A 23,468-nucleotide genomic window follows, 5' to 3' on the forward strand; every position below is an offset into this window, starting at 1 on the left:
TTTAAAGGTTTGGGCAATTTCGGTAGTTCAAAAATTTGACTTTTTTCAGATGTTAGTACATTAATTGATTGTTGCAGGCTGTCTCATCTATTAAATACCCTTCTCATTCTCTCTCTCACCTTCTCTCCTCCATCTCTCTTCTCTTCTTCTTCTTCTTCCCCTTCCTTCTGCAAAAGTCGACGCAAAATCTCGACTTCAAATGGAATGTTGCGAAAAAAGGACAAGGTTTATTTTCAGTGGTGTTATCCGAATTGTGTGGATTTTGACTTGGTTGGGCAAATTTGGATAATTTAAGCAAGTAGGTTTGATAGATAGATTGCAGTTCGTGAGTTTTGGGGAAATTTGTGATTCGCTTGAATTTTATTTGATTATTTCAAAAAAATCCATTGTCTGTTTTCTTGCTTTTCCATCCGTCACCCTTGTAAGATGTGAGTTGGTGGATTTGAATCCATTAATATCAAGACAAGACAGTGCCTTTTTTTGGATGAATTCTCAAATTTGTAAGTAAGTTGGTACTTGGTAATAATTTTTAGTAAAATTTTAATATTTTCATAAGTATTAGTAGTATATTTCAAAATGAAAACAGCAATGGGTTAATGAAATTACCAAGACTACATAAAATTAAACCGGCCATTTTCAAAAGCCTAAAATGTACAGTACTCTGCCAGGAACTACATCTGATATTTCTTTGAAACCCAATATGATATTATTTTTTGGACTACATCTGATATTACTATCAGGTATAGGTATCCAATATGAAATTATTTTATGTTTATTTCGCCGTATACTAGATATGTTATTATTTCAGTAACTTTTCTTAGTACTCCTTATTTCAACAAGATTCATTTCATATTCTTTTCATACCCATCGAAGAAAACTCATTCAACAATGGTTAATTTTATTGTCAAATTTAGAAATAAATTATTCAAATCACAATTTCTGAAACAACATTGAAACTTAAAAAACTAATACTCTGTACTTAGAACACACAAATCAAAATCAAAGTACATTGATTTGAACACTACAATTCTTCGGCAAGTTCATGCGCTACTACAATCTTCACCAAACTTTTTTCCCACAAACTACAATCTACTTGTCACAACCAGTCTCGCCTCCTCCATCACACGAATTTGTAACAGATAGCGAAGACATGAAGGCAAAGAATTGAGTCAAGATTTTGCGTCGACTTTTCTGAAGGAAGGAAGGAAGGGGAGGAAGAAGAAGGGAAGAGAGATGGAGGAGAGAAGGCGAGAGAGAGAATGAGAGGATTATTTAATAGATGAGAGAAGTATGAGAGAGAGAGATAAAAAATCAGACAACCTGCACAATCAATTAATGTGCTGACATGCTGAAAAAGTCAAATTTTGGAAATGACGAATTACCCAAACCCCTAAAAGGGTATTTTCGGTACAAAACAGTGAAAAAGGACCAATTTTGAGATAAACGCTTAGTCCAGGGTTGTCTGGAGATATTTTTAAAGTCCAGGGTTGTCTGACGAGATAAACGCATAGTCCAGTCTATAAAAATTTATGGAATTCTTTAAAATCAAAACCATGAAGTCAATAAAGAATTCCTCAAAGAGTCAATTCCAAAGAGCAGACATGAGCAGTAAGTTACGCCACTGCCTTCTCCAAACTATCAACACGCAACCGTTTGACCGAAGGAACGTGTTTCAACCATCACTCACCGCACACCAACTATTATTGAGTAAAGACAATTGAATGCAAAACTAAAAAGAACCAAGAAGAAAAAGAAAGACAAGAACTGCAATTTAAATGAAAGAAAATACTAACTAGCAACATCAATGCAAGTCTTCATTATGAAATCCTAATATTACAATATTGAATTTAGGCCTAATCCCTAATCCATTCCACAAAAAATAATTTGGTACATTTGGCATGTATAACAACAATTTCTGCAAAGCACAATACCAAATGGTTTTAGGCCTAATCCCAAGAAACTAACTAGTAATACTATTATCTTGGCAAAAGAGGTAGCATTCATGCATTTCACCATCACACATGAAAGAAACTACAGAGTCACAACTCAAAATGAGCTTACATTCTCCGTCGCAAAACTCTTGAGAGAGACAAAGCTCGGGGCATACATGATCGTAGAGGTGAACGGTTCACGACCGTCTAGAGACATGATCTCGCAGTCAAACTTTCTCCTCTTGTGGGAGTAGAAGAATATCATGCCATCGTCCCATTCTATCAATGCATCGCCATTTTTTAAAATTATAATCGGCCAAACATTACCTAAACCAGCAGATCGTTCAAGTCCGGTGATGAAAAATATCTTTGTCCAACTGTTGTCATCTCCCTTCAACATCCATATTATAACATGCCCATCATTTGGATTGTCGTTCTCATCGCGCCCATTGTGTGAAATGTCGCTTACACAAAGGCAACCCCTCAAAACACAGAGTGACCTACCGTAGAGAAAATCTCTACCACGAGGAGGAGGTGCAGCGAAGGTGCTAAAAAGTTCCATTTCAAGATCAAAGCAAGAAATCCATCTACAAAAGCCTCTTGTTGTTTTCGCTACCATCCAATAAAGATTTCCATTTAGATGTACCCCTCCAATGTCGTCACAAACCCTGAGCGGCTTACCAAAGGGAACATTTCTCCACGATCCGGTTCCAACTGTGTAGACTTGGCAAGAATTTCTGAAACCCTCTCGTCGTTGTGGTGTTTCAGCGAAAATCCTGACCACCTTATATTGTCCAGTCGTTCCACTCACTCCAAATCCAAAATTATCCATGGCATTCGGAACTTTTGGAGAGGTTTGTTGAGGAAAAGGGAGCTTGAGATAGTCACGTGTGACTGGATTGCACAGGATAAGATCATCATTACGATCAAATTCTCTTAGAAAGATCAAACCATTAGCAGAACTACGAATTGGTCCACCAAAAGGGAGACGGAAGTTGAAGGTTACGTCCCAACGATGCTCCTTATCAAAATCATTAGGCATACTATGAATTGGTCCATCAAAACAGAGTAAGAAGAGGTAGTCTACACCACATGGAATTGGTTCATCAAAGTTGAGGTCAAGCTCGTCCCCAAATTCAATGATATCGTAACACTTTGAGTGTGTTTCAATAGCAATGGTCGGGACTGATCTAGACATATGCAAATTCACAAACTCAGGAGTAGTGAGCATACCGAGCCATGGCTTACAAACACACTTGCAGGCCATAGCTGCTCGAGTGGGGAGTCTTGAGAAGATATTTAATACGATGATTTCTGACGGTAGATATTTGAAGAAATCTTCACCCATTTTGGAATTATCAGCAGTTTTCATCTCTCAACTTAATAACACCCTTCATCATTCACAAAAAAGTGAAGTCAGAGCAGCAACAGCTAAATATTAATCTGGTTTTGCAAGTGTGATTTACAACATCAAAATGTAGGTCTCTATAAAAACAGAATTTAGGCAAATTTGATGACATACTAAATTTTGCAGAAAGTGAAGTAGATATTATGTAATACTAAATCGGTTTTAGGTTACAATTATACATAAACAAAAATCTGCAGCAACAAAGTATTAACATTATAAAATATTAACATTATAACATCAAAATGCAGGATTACAACAAAATTGGATAAAACCCTAACGCATTCCAAGATATTTAACTCAACAAATTTATTAGCGCTAAAACAAAATCTACAACAAGCAAAATACAAGGATCCTGTAGTTTTACAAAAAAAGAGTAAAATAATGTTCAATTTGCAGCGAAATCCCAAAAACAAAGGTATAGCAGATAGGAAATGAGCTAAAAACAGAGCAATAGAAAGTGAGGAGTGTTGGATAAGAAAGTTCATTCACCTTCTGGTGGAAAATGTGGTGGAGACGGCGGTTGGTGAGAGCGGCGCCGCTGCAGTCGTCTCCGTGTGTGAAAAAATGGTTCGAAATGTTTTGAGATTTTAAACAACGCTTTTTCCGCCACTTTAAATGAAAAAAAAAAAATGAATTTTTTTATAGATAAATGCTTTCTAAATATGACGCAAATTTTAATAAATATGACGCGAAATTTAATATAGACTTTTGTTATGGGTATAAAAAAGGGGGAGTTGAAGAAGTTGTATAGAATTATCCAAAATATAATTTCAAAGTCAAACAGGATATGCCGTTTGTGGATGGTTGCCTTTTAAGATTTAATACTTGATCTAATTAAATATACCACCAGCGAATTAAAAAGTATTTTCATTGTTGGTATTACCACCAAATAATATACTATTGGTTAATTTGTTTTTTAAATATACCATCAGCGAATTAAAAAGTAATATTTTCATTGTTGGTATCATAAAGATTTAAATTGAATAATTTTATTTATATATAAATCAGTATTGCTCACCGACCCAAACTATTATCGAGTAAAGATATTTGAACCCAAAACTAACAAGAACCAAGCGAAAAAAAGAAGTCAAGAACTGTAATTTAACTTAAAGAAAACAATATTCGAAGAGGTCCAAGACGATCCTACAAAAGAGGCCTACGGTTTAAAACCAATCATAACGATCAAACTACAGTCACAACTCAAAATGAGCTAACATTCTCCATCACAAAACTCTTGAGCGAGAGAAAGCTTGAGGCATACATAGTCGTAAGGGTGTAAGTTTTCGACTTGTTGTAGTAGTAGAATAGATCTCCATCAAAAGTTCCCGAAGTGTTGGAGTAGTAGAATAGATCTCCATCTGCTTCAACGAAGGCATCACCGTTTTCGAAAACTCTTATTGGCCAAACATGAAGATAATGATCAAAGTAATAACCAAATCCGGGGATGATAATTAGTTCCTTTACGAAACACTGATCATCTTCATTCATCAACCAGATTACAATACTCCCAGTCCCATCATCTGAAAGATCGCTTACACAGAGGCAATCCCTCAAAACACAGAGTGTCTTACCAAAGAGAACATCTGGATAGAAATAAGGAGGTGTAGGAAAGGAGCTATAAACTTCTGTTTCAAGATCAAAGCAAGAAATCCATCTACCAGAGCCATTTGTTGCTTTCTCGACCGTCCAATAAAGATTTCCATTCAGAAATACCCCTCCAACCGTTTCATATAACCAGAGCGAGCTATCAGGGGGGACTTTTCTCCACGATCCGGTTCCTACAGTGTATACTTGACACTCATTTTTGTACTCCTTCTGTAGTGATGTGCCACCGAAAATCCTAACGACCTTATATTGGCCGGTCATCCTGCTCACTCCAAATCCAAAAGTCTCCACATAAATCAGATCTTTTGGGGAAGTTTGCCGAGGACAAGGGAGCTTGATATAATCATTTGTGATTGGATTGCACAGGATAAGATCATCATGGTCGTCGCCACATAGAAAGATCAAACCATTAGCTGAACTATGCATTGGCTCATCAAAAGGGAGTTCGAAGTAGAAGTCTACATTCAAACGATGCTGCTCATCAAAGTTGAGGTCAATTTCATCCACAAATTGAATGACGTTGTATGTCTTTGCGTGTGTTTCAACAGCAAGGCCCGGGACTGATCTAGATATATGGGAATTCACAAACTCAGGGGTAGCAAGAAGAACAAGCCATGGCTTACAAACACACTTGCAGGCCATAGCGTCTAGAGTGTGGAGTCTTGAGAGGATATCTACTATGATTTCTGATGGTAGGTATTGGAAGAAATCTTCGCCCATTTTGGAATTACCCGCAGTTTATTAACCCCTTGATCACTAGTAAAAAAAGTAAAACAGAGCAACACCAAAATATTAATCTGACGTAGAATACTAAAAATCGGTTTTAGTTTTAGGTTATGTATATACACAAATTTGCAGCAACAAAATATTTACACAAATCCTGATGATACAATTGAAAATTTGAATTTAAGCCTAAAACCCTAACGCATTCCACAAGATTGAGTTCATGAAATTAATTATGGCCTAAAAACAATACATGAATGCTCTATTCTTACAACAACGCCAGAAAATGAGTAAAATAAGCATAAATTTACACCAAAAAGAAGGGCATATTAGCTAGAAAATGAGCTCAATCAGAGATATCGAAAACAATCGAGTGCTGAATAAGAAAGTGCGTTCACCTTCCGGCGGAGACGGGGTTGCTTCAGAGTGGCGCCGCTGAAGTCGAAATGTGATGACATTTTTTTAGTAATAAATATATCTGACAATTTTTAAGAGGAAGAATCGAAGACAAAAAAAAATGTGATTCAAGTGTTTTGATAAAGAAAACAGTTGAATATATGGTGGAGCGAAAAATTAAAAACTCCTGCCTGATCTTTCATTTTCGCACATCTTTTATTTTCGCACGTAAATGATAAGAGTACTTGATCTTTATTTTATATAATTTTTGGTACATATAAATTATATATTTGATATCTGATGCAATTTTCACTCCAAAATACCCTTTAAACAAATTCATTTTTCCATTTATGTTATAAAAGATATTTTGGGCATTGACAAAACTAGTATCAAAAGTGATATTATAATATCTTCTCTCATTCTCCTCACTCTTTATACTATTATTATTAATCAATATTAATATTATTATTTTGATGTTAAAAATTAATAATTAATTTAATTTTTAATATCATTTAAATATACTTAATAATAATTATAGTTATAATTATAATTAATTAATATATTAATATTATTGTATAATATTAAAAACTAGCAGTAATGAATAAATAATAATAATTATTTTATATTAAATTAATAACTAATCAATATAATCTTCATCAAAATTTAAAATTGTGAATTGTATTTATAATGATAAAGAGTTGAATAATTTTAGTTAGGTGTTTCAACCCTAAAATGAGTATAGATAATTTAATTAAAAATATTCAACCATTTAATTAATTTAAACAATTAATTTAATTAGGTGTTTTGGTATTGATTTATATTATGGATGCAATTAGATATATGTATAAAACACTAAAAAGAAAGAAGAAAAAGAATAGAAAAGAAAAAAAGAGGAAACATAAACTAAGGAGAAAAAAAGAAAGAAGAAGGGAAGATAAAATACTAAAAAGAAAGAAAAATATGAAGAAAAAAAAAGAAGGATAAACTAAAGAAGAAAAAAAGAAATAAGAAAGGAGGAAAAAAAATTCACATATTTGGTTCTATTCAATTGAAATTTCCAAAAATATCATCCATAACAAAAAAATCACATGTTTGGTATCTAGGTTATTTTGTCATGAGATACCAAAAATGATATAAAATAAAGATCAAGTCCATTTATGTGCGAAATTGAAAGATCAAGTACCATGTAGGTTCACTCAAAATTAAAAATACATAATCGTGTATTGACACATAATAAGATAAGATTAAAAATGTTAATATTTGCCAAAAAATGAAATTGATTTATCTTCCTCGAGAAGTCTAAATATATGACATACGATTCAATTAATTACTTACTCTGTTCCTGAAAATTTATCACTTATTTTCTTTTTTGTTTGTCTCTAAGAATTTTTCATCTTTCACTTTTATCATTTTTGGCAATGAACCTTACATTTCACTAACTCATTCTCACTACTCACTCTGTCCCTGAAAATTTATCACTTATTTTCTTTTTTGTTTGTCTCTAAGAATTTGTCACCTTTCACTTATATCATTTTTGGCAATGAACCTTACATTTCACTAACTCATTCTCACTCACATTTTATTTTAAAATTAATATATAATAGTAGGACTCATATGTCACTAACTTTTTCAACCCACTTTTTATTATATTTCTTAAAATTCATGTCGTATCAAATAGCGATGAATTTTGGGGAACAGAGGGAGTATTTAGTTAAGAAAAAAGAGAATTTTTGTATGAACATGATACGGTCAATAAAGCTGCCGCATACAACAAACAAGCTAAGTATCATATTCTAAACAATAATTATAACTATTCAACTTCGATTATTGCAAACCGAATTTATTTCATTATTTGTACAAGTCTCATTTAGATTGATAAGATTTGAACCAATAATAGTAAAGTGATTATTAATCGTAATTAGTGGCCCATGTGTAGCTTTTGGTAGCTTTTTCCTTCAATAAATTCATGCTAATGCACCAAACATGCAAATTAAGGAACTCGTGTATTGATAGTTAGATATATACACATAATGGCATAGGTATACGCACACACACAATGACACAAACATATATATGCGTATGTTTAATAAATGTATTATTTCATTTTTTGTTTTGAAGTTTCATTCTCATTGAAATTATGTAAGTTCAATTATGTATTGTTCTTTTATAATGAAATTATTTATTTTATTTATATAATATTATTTTAACAAGAATTTTTTTTTTTTGAAAGTAATGTGATTACTATTAAGTGCTTAAGATTTAATTGCCCTTATGCACGTATGGATGTAGAAAGATAAGCACTTGGATAGATTAGTGCTTAAGATTAGATATGTAGCCTAGATACGTAAGAGCATCCGCAGCGGTGGCGTCCGTCCGTGCCAGCGGCACAGTGCTGCTCTTAGCTAAGAGCGCGTCCGTGCCGCTGAGCAGCCCTACGTGGCGTATTCTTATTGGCCAACGGCTAAATTCGATTTTTTTTTTTTTTTTTTTTTAAATTCGAAATTTATTTAAAAAAATGTTTTTAAATAAAAAAAAATATTTTTCCACTTCCCAAAAAATTATATCCGTTTTCTACCCACTTTTAATTTATTTTTCAATTTTTTTCCCCCAAAATTCACATTTTCATCTATAAATACCCTCACTTCAACACAAAAAATTCCCGTAACATTTTAATTATAGGAATTTTTAATTTGTAGGATTTTAATTATGTACTATTTTTTTATTTTCTAGAATTTTAATTATGTATTTTTATGTTTTAGGATTTTAATTATGTAATTTTTATTTTTTAGGATTTTAATTATGTAATTTTTATTTTTTAATATATTTTTTATAATGTAAAAATGTTTTAGTAATTGAAATATTTAAATTGAATAATAGAATAGTGGGACCCTTGAGCTTGTCCTTAGCTAAGAGCACGGATGTGGGTGTTGTGCTCTTAGCTAAGGACAAGGAGTAAAGTGGGTCCGGGCCCACCTCCGTGCTCTTAGCTAAGAGCACGTGGGGATGCTCTAATGCTCTTAATCTTTTGTAAATTAAATACTACTCTCTCCGTTCCAAGATAAGTGACTTGTATTCCTTTTTGGGGTGTCCCACTATAAGTGACCTATTTCCATTTTTAGCAAAAAGTCATCTCTCTTACTTTATTCTCCACATACTTTATTCTCTCTTCTCTCCTTTACTTTTCCCTCTCTCATACTTTACTCTCTCCACTTTAACTTATTTAAATACCATTCCTTAAATCCCATGTCAAAAAAAGTAGGTCACTTATCTTGGGACGGAGGGAGTAGTTCACATTGAAAATTGATGACCATAGGTAAGGGTAAGAGTGTAAGAGTACCATATGTCTCGTCACGTGATCGTGCCTCCATTACACCAAAATCTAAAATCCAATAAATACACGTATAAATTTAAAAAACTAATATCACACTTATTCCTATATGAGACAAAAAAAATTGAGAAACAATATTTGACGTACAAGAAATTATATACACGTACGGTTTAATTCTTTCATAATTACGAATATTCAACACTCTTTTGCGTGTTTAATACTTTCATAAATATAGTACTACTCAAATTATTAGATAATTCTCAACTCTTGACATGACATTTCCGACTAACCTATTCTCGGCCCCCCCATGCAAAAACAAATCCTCAATAAAAATCATCCACATTTTATATGTATATATAAATCCCTAGTTTAATTCTTCATCATCATTCCTAAAAATTCTCTAAAAGCAAAAACAAATTAAAAAATGAAAAAGTTTAAAAATTACTCTACCATGGTTTCGTTTTCTTCTTATTCTTCATCTTCGTCGTTCAGAACTCTAATCTTCATTGCTCTCCTTCTCATTAATACATGGAGTTCTTGCATTGCGACTAGGCCGGGGGCCATCTTGATTGTGAAGGAGAGTGATCATTCTTCAATGGCTTCAAATTATTTTCAAGAAAAGGCAAAGCGACGCAGTGAGGAGTTGTACTTTGCTGCTTCCAAAAGGTGTACCCATCACCACTCTTTACCTCAAGATTGAAAATATATAGAGGATGATATCCTTGTTTAAACTTATTTTTTCAAAAACATCACACATGGGTGATATCATAATTCATATATAGGGTCTTAATTGGAAATGTAATAAAGCTTGGATTTGAGCTTGTTGTAGTGGAATATTTATAATTATTTTTCGTAGTCAAAGCGTTCGTGTCGTTAGCTATCTACTTGATGGATATATAGGTCAAATTAATTTGTTGTTTATTTTTTTGGGATACATGAAATTTGGTTATTGCAGTTGTGGATTGCCTGTTAATTCCAACTTATGGGCCATATAATTCTATTTACTAGAATAGGCCCAAACTTCCCATATAGATTTTTCTTTTAATAAGTTTCCATATATTGCATTATAAATATATCGTATATTTATGAGATTCTCTACCTTATAGGCAGAAGTTATGCTTGAGTAAATGAATCGATATTGGTGTTTTTATGATTTTCCATTCAAAATAACACTGGTTATTAAACGTACGAGGATTATTTATAGTACGCCGCTAGAGAAAAAAACTGCAAAATCATTTGTGCTGAAAGCTGCTGACGTCATTAGATAACTATTGGAGTACTAATTTTTGTGTTTCGGTCCGTCACCTAGAGTCACATTTCTTAGCGGCACTAGTTTTAAGAAATATTAAGAAAAATGAGTGAGAAAAAAGTTTGTGGCATAAGATTCACACTCATATATATTAGTTTTAAACTAAATGTGAGTAGAATAAGTTATAAGTTGAAGGTAAGACCTTATTATCATTTATAGTAAAAGTGAATCGGAACTCCTATTCACGGGCTAAAATGGAAAAACGTGACTCCTATTAGCGGAGAAAGGAGTATATATATCAAAACACTAATTCTAGGATTTAGTAAAGACGTTTCCCTCTAACTAATAAATCAAAGTTTCAAGGCAAAAGAATGGGACTGGAGCGCACCGGGCCTGGCGAGTTGGAAGTGGCGGTGGAGAGGCCCGAGATGCGCTCGGCGACGCTGGAGAGGCCTGAGGCCACACGCACAGTTGTGAGCACAATGCCAGACCCCAACTCCATTTTAAAAAAAATATAATTTTTTTGCATGTCTAAACTCCACATTATTTTCATTCCTTCTGTATTATTCCTACGAATTTTTCAAAGTACAATTTCTCACATTTTAAATTTTTAAGAATTGCAATTTTTGAATTTTTAGGATTTATAATTTTTTATTTTTTAGGGTTTGTAATTTTTTTTAAAAAATTCAGCGTTGTAATTTATAATTTCTGAAGAATAATGATTTTTTTAAAATTTAATTGTTTAACGTTTTCAATTTTAAAGAGTCGTTTGATTGGTGGGATATGCCCAAGGTAGGGCCCAATCAAGATTTAGATCCATGTTATGGAACAAATTGATTTTACTTAATATGTATGATAAACTAGTTAAATAATTAATTATTAGTGACATGTGTTTGATAAGGAATATTTATATGAAGTAAATAATACTTTCTCCATCCCTAAAAATTTATCACCTATTTTTATTTCCGTTCATCCCTAAAATTGTCATCTTTCACTTTTACTGTTTTTGGTAAGGGACCCTACATTCCACATATTCATTCACACTCACATTTTATTACAAAATTAATATATAAAAGTAGGATCCACATTCCACCAATTTTTTCAACACATTTTCTATTACATTTCTTAAAACCCGTCAGGTCAAATGATGACGAATTATTAGAAACGGAGGGAGTAATATATTATTGCAAGGTTATCATTACTAGAGGTTTGAAATTTATTCATTGGGTTTTTCTTATAATTACAATATTTAAAAGGGTTATATTATGAATCTATGATTAACTTAAATATACATCCCTAACTACTTTATCGCTACACCAAAACACACATAATTCTTTTGAATTGATGACGATCATACTTCTGCTACACAGAATATTATATCTAAACAAATGATCAAATGTTAATAATAGATTCAATATCCATTAGTTTTTATATTTTTTCTCGTAGATCCAGCATTTTCACATATATAAAGCAAGAAAGCTGCTCCAGATCACAAATAAAACCCAAGAAACTAATAATATTATCTTGGCAAAAGAGGTTCAATCTCTCATGTTCCTCACCATTCATGCATTACAGCACCAGACATGAAAGAAACTACACAAACTACACAGTCACGACTCAAAATGAGCTTACATTCTCCATCGCAAAACTCTTGAGAGAGACAAAGCTTGGGGCATACATTATCGTCGTAGAGGAGAACGGTTCACGACCTTCTAGAGACATGATCTCGCAGTCAAAATTTCTCCTCTTGTTGGAGTAGAAGAATATCATGCCATCGTCCCATTCTATCAACGCGTCACCATTTCTGAAAATTATAATCGGCCAAACATTACCTAAACCAGCTGATCGTTCAACTTCGGGTATGACAAATATCTTTGTCCAACTGTTGTCATCTCCCTTCATCATCCAGATTATAACATGCCCATCGTTTGGAATGTCGTCCTCGTCGCTCTCATCGTCGGAATGGTCGCGCCCATGGTGTGAAATGTCGCTTACACAAAGGCAACCCCTCAAAACACAGAGTGACCTACCCAAGAGAAAATCTCTACCACGAGGAGGAGGTGCAGCGACGGAGCTAAAATGTTCCATTTCAAGATCAAAGCAAGAAATCCATCTACAGAAGCCTCTTGTTGTTTTCGCTACCATCCAATAAAGATTTCCATTTAGATGTACCCCTCCAATGTCATGACAAAACCTGAGCGGCTTACCAAAGGGAACATTTTTCCACGATCCGGTTCCAACTGTGTAGACTTGGCAGGCATTTCTGAAACCCTCTCGTCGTTCTTTTGTTTCAGCGAAAATCCTGACCACCTTATATTTTCCAGTCGTTCCGCTCACTCCAAATCCACAATTATCCATGGCATTCGGAACTTTTGGAGAGGTTTGTCGAGGACAAGGGAGCTTGAGATAGTCACGTGTGACCGGATTGCACAGGATAAGATCATCATGAACAAAGTCTCTTAGAAAGATCAAACCATTAGCTGAACTCTGAATTCTTCCTTTAAAAGGGAGACGGAAGCTGAAAGTTACGTCCCAACGATGCTCCTTATCAAAATCATTATGTATCCTATAAATTGGTCCATCATAAGAGAGTAGGAAGTTGAAGTCGACACCACAAGGAATTGGTGCATCAAAGTTGAGGTCAAGCTCATCCGCAAATTCAATGATATCATAACACTTTGAGTGTGTTTCAATAGCAATGCTCGGGACTGATCTAGACATATGCGAATTCACAAACTCGGGAGTAGTGAGCATTCCGAGCCATGGCTTACAAACACACTTGCAGGCCATAGCGGCTCGAGTGGGGAGTCTTGAGAGGATATTTACTACAATTTCTGATGGTAGATATTTGAAGAAATCTTCACCCATTTTGGAATTATCAGCAGTTTTCATCTCTCAACTTAATAACACCTTCATCATTACCAAAAAAAGTGAAATAAGAGAAGTAGCAAAATCATTAATCTGGTCAAAGTAACACACTTGCAAGCGTAATTTACAACATCAAAATGTAGGTCTCCAAATCCTATCACTAATAAAACTGAATTTAGGCAAATTTGATGACATACTAAATTTTGCAGAAAGTGAAGTAGAAATTATGTAATACTAAATCGGTTTTAGGTTACAATTATACATAAACAAAAATCTACAGCAACAAAATCTTAACATTATAACATCAAAATGCAGGATTACAACAAAATTGAATAAAATCCTGCAACCCTAACGCATTCCAAGATACTTAACTCAACAAATTTGTTAGCGCTAAAACAATATCTACAACAAGCAAAATACAAGGATAATATAGTTTTACAACAACGCCAAAAAAAAAGTAAAATAATCTCTAATTTACAGCGAAATCCCAAAAACAAAGGCATAGCAGATAGGAAATGAGCTAAAAACAGAACAAGAGAAAGTGTGGAGTGTTGAATAAGAAAGTTCATTCACCTTCTGCTGGAAAATGCGGTGGAGACAGAAGTTGGTGAGAGCGGCGCCGCTGCACTGAAAATGGTTCGAAATGTTTTGAGATTTTAAACGACGCTTTTTCCGCCACTTTAAATGAAAAAAAAAATGATTTTTTTTATAGATAAATGCTTTCTAAATATGACGCAAATTTTAATAAATATGACGCGAAATTTAAAATAGAGTATTATTATGGGTATGAAATAGGGGGAGTTAAAGAAGTTGAATAGAACTATCCAAAATTATAATTTCAAAATCAAGCAGGATTTGCCGTTTCTATATAGTTGTCTTTGAGATTTAATACTTGATCTAATTAAATATACCACCAACGAATTAAAAAGTATTTTCATTGTTGGTATACCACCAAATAATATACTATTAGTTAATTTGTTTTTTTAAATATACCAAATGATGTGAAGAAACGAGCCTTGGTCCAGTATCCCGACAAAAAATTGAAGTTCAAACATTTTGACCAATGGGAAGCCTTTCTCGGGGACAGGGATTCGCAAAAGTTTGCTGTGGGTGTCGACTCGGGCTGGAAGCGGACGAAGATCAACTCTTCCGGTGGATACAGCAGCAGTGCTGGTTCGCACGAGCTCCCCGAAGCCGAGGAAGTGGCCCTGCTGCCACGATCAGACTCTCACCGTCGTCGTCGCCCGATGGGACAAAAGGCTTCGTAGCGGAGGGCGAGGGGAAGCGGCAGCGGCAGCGGGTCCTACGAGGTCGAATCGGAGGCCCCAGAAGGCCCAGGTAACGACCGTCTCGCCCGCGCGCAGCTAACGAAGACCCTGATGCAGAGCACGAGTAGGTGGTTTAGCACGCACGATCCTGTGTACAAAAGGTTGTGCAAGGATGTGGTCGATGCATGTCGGCGCGATTTAGGAATACCACCCATTGATGATTATGGCGTCGAGATTGCGGGCGTGGACGTCGGAGGCGGCAGCGGCACGGGCGACGGGGATGAGGACGGGGACGAGTGAGAGCCGAGGGTTGTGTTTCTCGACTTTTTATGATTATGTAATTTTTAGGTATTATGTAATTTTATTTTTAAATTATGTAAATTTTTTTAAAATTATGTAATTTTTTTTTAATTATGTAATTTTTTTAATGAAGTATTCGAATTCTCCTGTATTCTGAGTCGACATTTTAATTCCGTAAATTTTAAGTCCGTAAATTGAATAATTGCGGGGAGTTCTAGTGCATGGGAAGTCCTAGTGATGTGGCAGTAAAATGGGAGGGGCTAGTGATGACGTGACAAAAAGTTTTTGTGGGAAGTCCTAGTGGGAAGAGCGCCACCGGAGACGCTCTTACTTTATATTGCTTAGACATTAATAACAGGCACTCCCTCCGTCCGTGAATAGGAGTCCCATTTTTTCATTTTAGTCCGTCCGTGAATAAGAGTCCCGGTTCACTTTTTCCATAAATGGTAATAGGGCCCCACCTTCCACTAACTCATTCCACTCATATTTTATTTAAAACTAATATATATAAGTGGGACCCTTATTCCACTAACTTTTTTCCACCCACTTTTCTTAACATTTCTTAAAACTCGTGCCGTCCATGAATGGGACTCCTAATGGCGGACAGAGGGAGTATACGTTATAGTTTAGCCCAGCGGTAGGAATGTGCTAAGTCTGTGTTAAAGATCCGAGGTCAATTCCTAGCGGTGGGGCATTCTAGTCTCTAGTATGCTCACATTTTGATTTGTGCTTTGCTATTTGTAAATATTAGGTATTTTGCTCCATTTTTTTTCTTTTAATTCTTATTTCATTCTATTTATTATTATTTTTTCTTTCTATTTCATAGCTATTATGTTTCTATCTATTTGTACTTTCTCTGTTCCATTAAAAATGACTCATTTTCCTTTTTAGTTTGTCCTAACTAAAATGATCCATTATTACAAATAGAACACCCTTCTCTCTATTTTATTCCCTCTCTCTTAATTTATTATCTCCACTTCACACAAAAATAAATTTGCATAAATTCTCGTGTCACTCAAGGAAGGGGTCATCTTCCTTGGAACGTATGGAACAAAGTTATTATATTTTTATCTATTTATATATATAATTCATTCACAATTAATAAAAATATTGATATACGATATTCACATCTAATAAAACGAAGCAAAATGATCGATCGAATTTTAATGCTCTAAATCAATGTAAAAGTCGTACCCCGAATTAAAAGTCCTGAGTCCGCCAGTGCATATACATGATCTTTAGATTTTTCTAATTGTCCTCAAAACAAAAAAAATGATAACTAATGTGGCAAAATAGAATATATGTGACAAACAAAATGATGTGATTTTAATTTAAATAATTTTAAGAAATAAAAAATAAATTCCACATCATCACCCTCTTTTCTCTGTTTCTTTCATCAGTTCATAAATCATGCATCATAGACGATGCAATTGATCAGCCATTGATGAACTGAGCTATTCCAAAATTGGAATTTCACTTTGATCTAGTTTTATTTGCTCGGAAGAATAAGTATAGTTAGAATTTTAAATCATGTGGCAATATATAAATATTTTTGAATCACATATGGGTGTAACTAATTTAATAAACACATAAAGCTACTCCATATCACAAATAAAACCCAAGAAACTTATCTTGGCAAAAGATGTACAATCTCTCATATTCATCACCATGAGACATGAAAGAAACTACACAGTCACAACTCAAAACGAGTACACATTCTCCATCGCAAAACTCTTGAGAGAGACAAAGCTCGAGGCGTACATGATCGTACGGGTGAACGGATCACGATCCCCTAGAGACATGATCTTGTAGTCTAAAATTTTCCTCTTGTTGTAGTAGTAGAATAGCGTGCCATCTTCCCATTCCATCAAGGCGTCACCATTTTCGAAAATTCTAATAGGCCAAATATGAACAGCGCCAGTAAGTCGTTCAGCTTCGCTGTTGCTAGGAAGTCTATCAACTTCAGGGATGACAAATATCTTTGTCCAACTGTGCTCGTCTTCCTTCATCAACCAGATTATAACGCACCCTTCCTTTGAAATATCGCTTAGACAAAGGCAATCCCTCAAAACACAGAGTGACCTACTGTAATAACCTCTACCATGAGGACGAGGTGCAGAGAAGGTGCTAAAAAATTCCGTTTCAAGATCAAAGCAAGAAATCCATCTATCAACGCCACTTCTTCTTTTCGCTACCGTCCAATGAAGATTTCCGTTAAAAAGTACCCCTCCATTGTCACCAATAAACCTGAGCTGCATACCAAAGGGAACATTTCTCCATGATCCGGTTCCAACTGTGTATACTTGGCACGCATTTCGGGAATATGCTCCTAGCGGTGGATCTTCAGAGTGGCTTACTGAAGAGAAAATCCAAACCACCTTATATTTTCCCGTCATTCTGCTCACTCCAAATCCAAAATTATCCAACTCATCCTGAACTTGTGGGGGGGTTAGTCTAGGACGAGGGAGCTTGATATAGTCACGTGTGATCGGATTGCACAGGATAAGATCACCACGATCAAAGTCTCTTATAAAGATCACACCATTAGCTGAACTACGATAACGGTCCATCAAAAGGGAGTCTGAAGCTGAAGGTTACATCCCAACGATGCTCCTCATCTAAGTCGAGGTCAAGCTCATCCACAAATTCAATGGTTTCGTATGACAGGGAGCGTGTTTCAACAGCAATGCCCAGGACGGATCTAGGCGTATGTGAATTCACAAACTCAGGAGTAGCGAGCAGACCGAGCCATGGCTTACAAACACACTTGCAGGCCATAGCTGCTCGAGTGGGGAGTCTTGAGAGGATTTCTACTACGATTTCTGATGGTAGATATTTGAAGAAATCTTCACCCATTTTGGAATTATCGGCACTTTTCATCTCTCAACTTAATAACACCCTTCATCATTCACAAAATAGTGAAATCAGAGAAATAGCAAAATCATTAATCTGGTCAAAGTAACACACTTGCAAGTGCAATTTACAACATCATTCAGGCCTAATTCCTAAATTCCTAATCCATTCCACAAAAAATAATTTGGTGCCAAACCAAATTGTGTATAAACCAAAGTACAAATTGTGCAATACTAAATCGGTTTTAGGTTATAACATCAAAATGCAGGATTGCAACATAATTGAATAGTATAAGCCTAAAACCCTAACGCATTCTACAATACTTAAATCGGCAAATTTGTTACTCCTAAAACAAAATCTACAACAATCAAAATACAAGGATGCTGTAGTTCTACAAAAACCGGCAAAAAAAAGAGAAACACTCTTCAATTTGCAACGAAATCCCAAAAACAAAGGCATAGCAGATAGGAAATGAGCTAAAAACAGAGTGATAGAGACTGTCGAGTGTTGAATTAGAAAATTCATTCACCTTCCGGTGGAAATGCGGTGGAGACGGCGGATATTGAGAGCGGCGCCGCTGCAGTCGTGTCTGTGTCATTGAGATATAATAAATACTCCACTTTATAATAAGAAAATGTAATTTAAACGCCGCAAATTTTAATGAATATGACATAGATTATAATAGGGATATTGGCATCTAATATCACGAAATTTTTAAAAAGTTGGATTTTTCTATGAACTTTAAAATTGGTAAATAATATCACGAATTTTATCCCGTATTTTTCTTCCCACGAAAAAAAAAATTCCCACAAATAATATTATGATAAGGATTTTTTTTCGTAATTTCTCGACAACAATTTTGAAAGCTTCAAGTTTTTCAATCTTTAAAGATAGTTTTTCTTGAATCACACCCTCCAAAATTGTTCTTCATACTATTAAAATAACATAAATTTTTTCATTCGTGGGAAAAAACAAACCCGGGGTAAAGTTTATGATATTATTTGCCAATTTTAAAGTTCGTGAGAAAAATCCAACTTTTTAAAAGTTTCATGATATTAGATGTCAATATCCCATTATAATATTGCGAAGTTGATTAGAATTTAGAACTATTGGGAGTTGGTTACATGTGAAGGCTGACATTATTTTTGATTAAATTCAAACCCTTCAATTTTTAAATCACATAGCCAGTTTGTAGAAAATGGATTATTTATCAAATGAGATGTTAGCATGTTGCATTGCGCCTACATGTAAAAAAAACTGTATTGGAAATAGAGGAAAATGTCGCTGCCACACCAGTTGCCCCGGCCTCGCCTTTCAGTCCTAGTGTATCGCTCGCCCCATCCACTCAACGACTCAATCAGAGAGATCGAAAACAATCGAGTGCTGAATAAGAAAGTGCATTCACCTTCCAGGGGTAATTTCAGAGGAAGAATCGAAGAAAAAAAAAAAGTGATTCGAGTGTTTTGATTAGTAGTAGTAATCTATACTACTGAAAGGGAGAGTTAGATAGAAAGTCAATATTGACCTTTTTGGAGGGAAATTGTGAAGCTATTTTGTTTATCCTTTTGGTCATTTTGAAAAATAGCGACGATTGGATAGAAAAAAGACAACTCCTATTGAGGAAAAATGAATCCAATCAAATGCAAACTTCTTGAAGAAGATTTAAACCCCTTTTAAATAGATGGGCTAGAAAGTGAAGATTTAATTTATTGGACTTTGTATAATATAGTAGTATATATTTTTTAAATTATTTTTTTCAATAAGTAATTAAGTCTATATATAGTTAGGATTGAGTTGACTTTGATTTATTATGTGTTAGTTTCTTGATGTTAGATCATACACTTGGTGTTATTTCTACTTAAGAGGAAAAATAAATTTTGAAGTCTTTTTACTAAGTAATTAAATTCACGGTATATAGCTAGAATTGAGTTAACTTTGATTATTCATATTTCTCATTTTAGATTTACTCAAATTTCTATTCTTTTTTACTTCCCAAAAATTTGAAATATGTTTATATTGAATTCAAATATGGCTAAACCAAATTATTTTGAAACACCAATAAATAATGATATAAAGTGAAACTAAATTAATATCATTATCAAACAAAGAACAATATTGCATAACATTAATTGTTGTTGTGTACTTTTATTTGACTACTACTCCCTATTTATTAAATTTTATATAATATGTTTTTTTATTTGACTACTACTATTTATTCGTTCAAATAGTTTGCTTTTTTTTATTCTTTTGTAAACAGTATTACATTTTTCTTTATTTGTATGTCTTATTCTGTGTCATCCACACATCTCCTCTTTTGTTATTTCTTTTATTTTATACTACACTCATATCAGATATTAAAATAGTATATAATCATCTACTAAAATATGAAATGTTTCATTGAGTGGGTTGAGAGAAGTACAATTGTACAAATAATTTTTTGTTGTTGCTTATAATATTACAAATATTTATTTTAATTAGTACTTATTTGTAAATATATTTTTATACTTATTTACTTTATATTCTTTATTTTAAATTAATATATCTTTATTATTTAAAAATCTTTTGTCATGTGCATAGTGCAGGTGTTAACACTGGTAAAGAAAACAGTGGAATATATGGTGGAGTAAAAAATTAAAAATACATATTCTCCCATCCCAGTGTGATGTTGTGTGTTGACACATAGTAATAAGATATGATTAAAAATGTTAACATTTGCCAAAAATTAAATTGATTTATCTTCCTCTGAAAAGTATAAAAAATAAGAAATACGATTCAATAAACTATAAATTAATATATTCATTACTAGAGGTTTGAAATTTATTCATTGGGTTTTTCTTATAATTACAATATTTAAAAGGGTTATATTATGAACCGATTATTAACTTAAATATATATCCCTAACTACTTTATCGCCACACCAAAACACACAATTCTTTTGAACTGATGATCGTCATGCTTCTGCTACACAGAATATTATATCTAAACAAATGATAAAAATTTAATAATAAGATTCAATATCCATTAGTTTTTATATTTTTCCTATATAAAATTTCATATTTCTTTGAATCACATATATATGGGTGTAAATAAACACTAATTAATTCATCAATCTATTTTTCACATATATAGAGCAAGAAAGCTACTCCAGATCACAAATAAAACCCAAGAAACTAATAATATTATCTTGGCAAAAGAGGTTTAATCTCTCATGTTCCTCACCATTCATGCATTACAGCACCAGACATGAAAGAAGCTACACAAACTACAGTCACGACTCAAAATGAGCTTACATTCTCCATCGAAAAACTCTTGAGAGAGACAAAGCTTGGGGCATACATGATCGTAGAGGTGAACGGTTCACGACCCTCTAGAGACATGACCTCGCAGTCAAAATTTCTCCTCTTTTTGGAGTAGAAGAATATCATGCCATCGTCCCATTCTATCAACGCGTCACCATTTTTGAAAATTATAATCGGCCAAACATTACCTAAACCAGCAGACCGTTCAACTTTAGGGATGACAAATATCTTTGACCAACTGTTGTCATCTCCCTTCAACATCCAGATTATAACATGCCCATCGTTTGGAATGTCGTCCTCATCATCGTCAATGTCGGGCCCATTGTGTGAAATGTCGCTTACACAAAGGCAACCCCTCAAAACACAGAGTGACCTACCGAAGAGAAAATCTCTACCACGAGGAGGAGGTGCAGCGAAGGTGATAAAAAGTTCCATTTCAAGATCAAAGGAAGAAATCCATCTACAAAAGCCACTTGTTGTTTTTGCTACCATCCAATAAAGATTTCCATTCAGATGTACCCCTCCAATGTCGTCACAAAACCCGAGCGGCTTACCAAAGGGAACATTTCTCCACGATCCGGTTCCAACTGTGTAGACTTGGCAAGCATTTTTGAAACCCTCTCGTCGTTCAGGTGCTTCAGCGAAAATCCTAACCACCTTATATTGTCCGGGCGTTCCGCTTACTCCAAATCCAAAATTATCCATTGCATTCGGAACTTTTGGAGAGGTTTGTCGAGGACAAGGGAGCTTGAGATAGTCACGTGTGACCGGATTGCACAGGATAAGATCATCATGACCAAAGTCTCTTAGAAAGATCAAACCATTAGCTGAACTCTGAAGTATTCCATCAAAAGGGAGTACGAAGTTGAAGGTTACGTCCCAACGATGCTCCTTATCAAAATCATTAGGCATACTACGAATTGGTCCATCAAAGTTGAGGTCAAGCTCATCCGTAAATTCAATGATATCGTAACACTTTGAGTTTGTTTCAATAGCAATGCTCGGGACTGATCTAGACATATGTGAATTCACAAACTTAGGAGTAGTGAGCATACTGAGCCATGGCTTACAAACACACTTGCAGGCCATAGCTGCTCGTGTGGGGAGTCTTGAGAAGATATTTAATACAATTTCTGATTGTAGATATTTGAAGAAATCTTCACCCATTTTGGAATTATCAGCAGTTTTCATCTCTCAGCTTAATAACACCTTCAGCATTAACAAAAAAGTAAAGTCAGAGTAACACACTTGCAAGTGTAATTTACAACATCAAAATGTAGGTCTCCAAATCCTAATACTATGACAAAATTGAATTTAGGCCTAATCCCTAATCCATTCCCCCAAAAAAATAATTTGGTCCCAAACCAAAGTACAAATAATGCAATACTAACTCGGCTTTAGGTTATAGGTTATACATATACTAAAATCTGCAGCAACATAATCTTAATTGAGTATTATAACATCAAAATGCAGGATTACAACATAATTGAATATCAGCCTAAAACCCTAACGCATTCTACAATACTTAAATTGGAAAATTTGTTACTGCTAAAACAATTTCTACAACAATCAAAATACAAGGATGCTGTAGTTTTACAAAAAAAACGGCAAAAAAAAGAGTAAAATAACCTTCAATTTGCAGCGAAATCCCAAAAACAAAGGCATAGCAGATAGGAAATGAGCTAAAAACAGAGTGATAGAAAGTGTGGAGTGTTGAATAAGAAAGTTCATTCACCTTCTGGTGGAAAATGCGGTGGAGACGGCGGCTGGTGAGAGCGGCGCCGCTGCAGTGAAAATGGTTCGAAATGTTATGAGATTTTAAAATGACGCTTTTTCCGCCACTTTAAATGAGAAAAAAAATGAATTTTTTTAATAGATAAATGCTTTCTAAATATGACGCAAATTTTAATAAATATGACGACAATTTTAATATTGAGTATTATGGGTATAAAATAGTCGTACTAATAAAGAAAATACCGGGAGAAGTTGAATAGAACTATTAAAACCTTTGCAAGTTTTCAATCATTTTTTAAATACAGATGCAAGTTGATTACATTTGAAGAAAACATAAAGTTTGCCATGAATTTTGCATAATCGATTAAATTCAAAACCTTCAATTTTATATGAGGATATATTAAAGTTTGTGACAATAAATTACTCCTATTTGTAACATAGATTGAGCAGTTCCCCTTCGACATTTACTAAAAAAATTGTTAATAATTATCATCTTCTAAATAAGA

The 23,468-nt window shown here is 34.1% G+C and overlaps 4 protein-coding genes and 1 pseudogene across 5 annotated transcripts; all 5 read right to left on the reverse strand.

The window, feature by feature from the left end:
- Positions 1–1,798: 1,798 nt before the first annotated feature.
- On the reverse strand, positions 1,799–3,914 carry LOC125191126 (F-box protein At3g07870-like). The gene is made up of 2 exons (XM_048088598.1): positions 3,829–3,914; positions 1,799–3,322 (listed from the first exon to the last, which is right to left on the reverse strand). Exon 2 carries the CDS (start codon positions 3,301–3,303, stop codon positions 2,047–2,049), a length of 1,257 nt encoding a protein of 418 aa, XP_047944555.1. The 5' UTR covers positions 3,304–3,322; positions 3,829–3,914; the 3' UTR covers positions 1,799–2,046.
- Positions 3,915–4,415: 501 nt separating this feature from the next.
- On the reverse strand, positions 4,416–6,175 carry LOC125186173 (putative F-box/kelch-repeat protein At1g12170). The gene is made up of 2 exons (XM_048082515.2): positions 6,066–6,175; positions 4,416–5,700 (listed from the first exon to the last, which is right to left on the reverse strand). Exon 2 carries the CDS (start codon positions 5,662–5,664, stop codon positions 4,540–4,542), a length of 1,125 nt encoding a protein of 374 aa, XP_047938472.1. The 5' UTR covers positions 5,665–5,700; positions 6,066–6,175; the 3' UTR covers positions 4,416–4,539.
- A 5,961-nt stretch (positions 6,176–12,136) lies between these two features.
- LOC125186166 (F-box/kelch-repeat protein At3g06240-like) lies at positions 12,137–14,149 on the reverse strand. The gene is made up of 2 exons (XM_048082511.2): positions 14,082–14,149; positions 12,137–13,550 (listed from the first exon to the last, which is right to left on the reverse strand). Exon 2 carries the CDS (start codon positions 13,530–13,532, stop codon positions 12,258–12,260), a length of 1,275 nt encoding a protein of 424 aa, XP_047938468.1. The 5' UTR covers positions 13,533–13,550; positions 14,082–14,149; the 3' UTR covers positions 12,137–12,257.
- Positions 14,150–16,683: 2,534 nt separating this feature from the next.
- LOC125190435 (F-box protein At3g07870-like) lies at positions 16,684–18,557 on the reverse strand (annotated as a pseudogene). The gene is made up of 2 exons (XR_016130490.1): positions 18,459–18,557; positions 16,684–17,975 (listed from the first exon to the last, which is right to left on the reverse strand). The product of XR_016130490.1 is annotated as an F-box protein At3g07870-like (transcript).
- A 2,528-nt stretch (positions 18,558–21,085) lies between these two features.
- LOC125191204 (F-box protein At1g11270-like) lies at positions 21,086–23,034 on the reverse strand. The gene is made up of 2 exons (XM_048088713.1): positions 22,964–23,034; positions 21,086–22,437 (listed from the first exon to the last, which is right to left on the reverse strand). Exon 2 carries the CDS (start codon positions 22,417–22,419, stop codon positions 21,205–21,207), a length of 1,215 nt encoding a protein of 404 aa, XP_047944670.1. The 5' UTR covers positions 22,420–22,437; positions 22,964–23,034; the 3' UTR covers positions 21,086–21,204.
- Between the last annotated feature and the right edge of the window lie 434 nt (positions 23,035–23,468).

Source organism: Salvia hispanica, chromosome 5 (assembly GCF_029641045.1).
Source record: "Salvia hispanica isolate PSC_SH4W2 chromosome 5, Shi_PSC_v1, whole genome shotgun sequence".
In the NCBI taxonomy this organism is placed as follows: Eukaryota; Viridiplantae; Streptophyta; class Magnoliopsida; order Lamiales; family Lamiaceae; genus Salvia; species Salvia hispanica.

What these genes read in the sequence shown, in the direction of transcription:
- LOC125191204 (XM_048088713.1), bottom strand. Translation starts at nt 22,419, where the DNA reads ATGAAAACTGCTGATAATTCCAAAATGGGTGAAGATTTCTTCAAATAT.
- LOC125186173 (XM_048082515.2), bottom strand. Translation starts at nt 5,664, where the DNA reads ATGGGCGAAGATTTCTTCCAATACCTACCATCAGAAATCATAGTAGAT.
- LOC125186166 (XM_048082511.2), bottom strand. Translation starts at nt 13,532, where the DNA reads ATGAAAACTGCTGATAATTCCAAAATGGGTGAAGATTTCTTCAAATAT.
- LOC125191126 (XM_048088598.1), bottom strand. Translation starts at nt 3,303, where the DNA reads ATGAAAACTGCTGATAATTCCAAAATGGGTGAAGATTTCTTCAAATAT.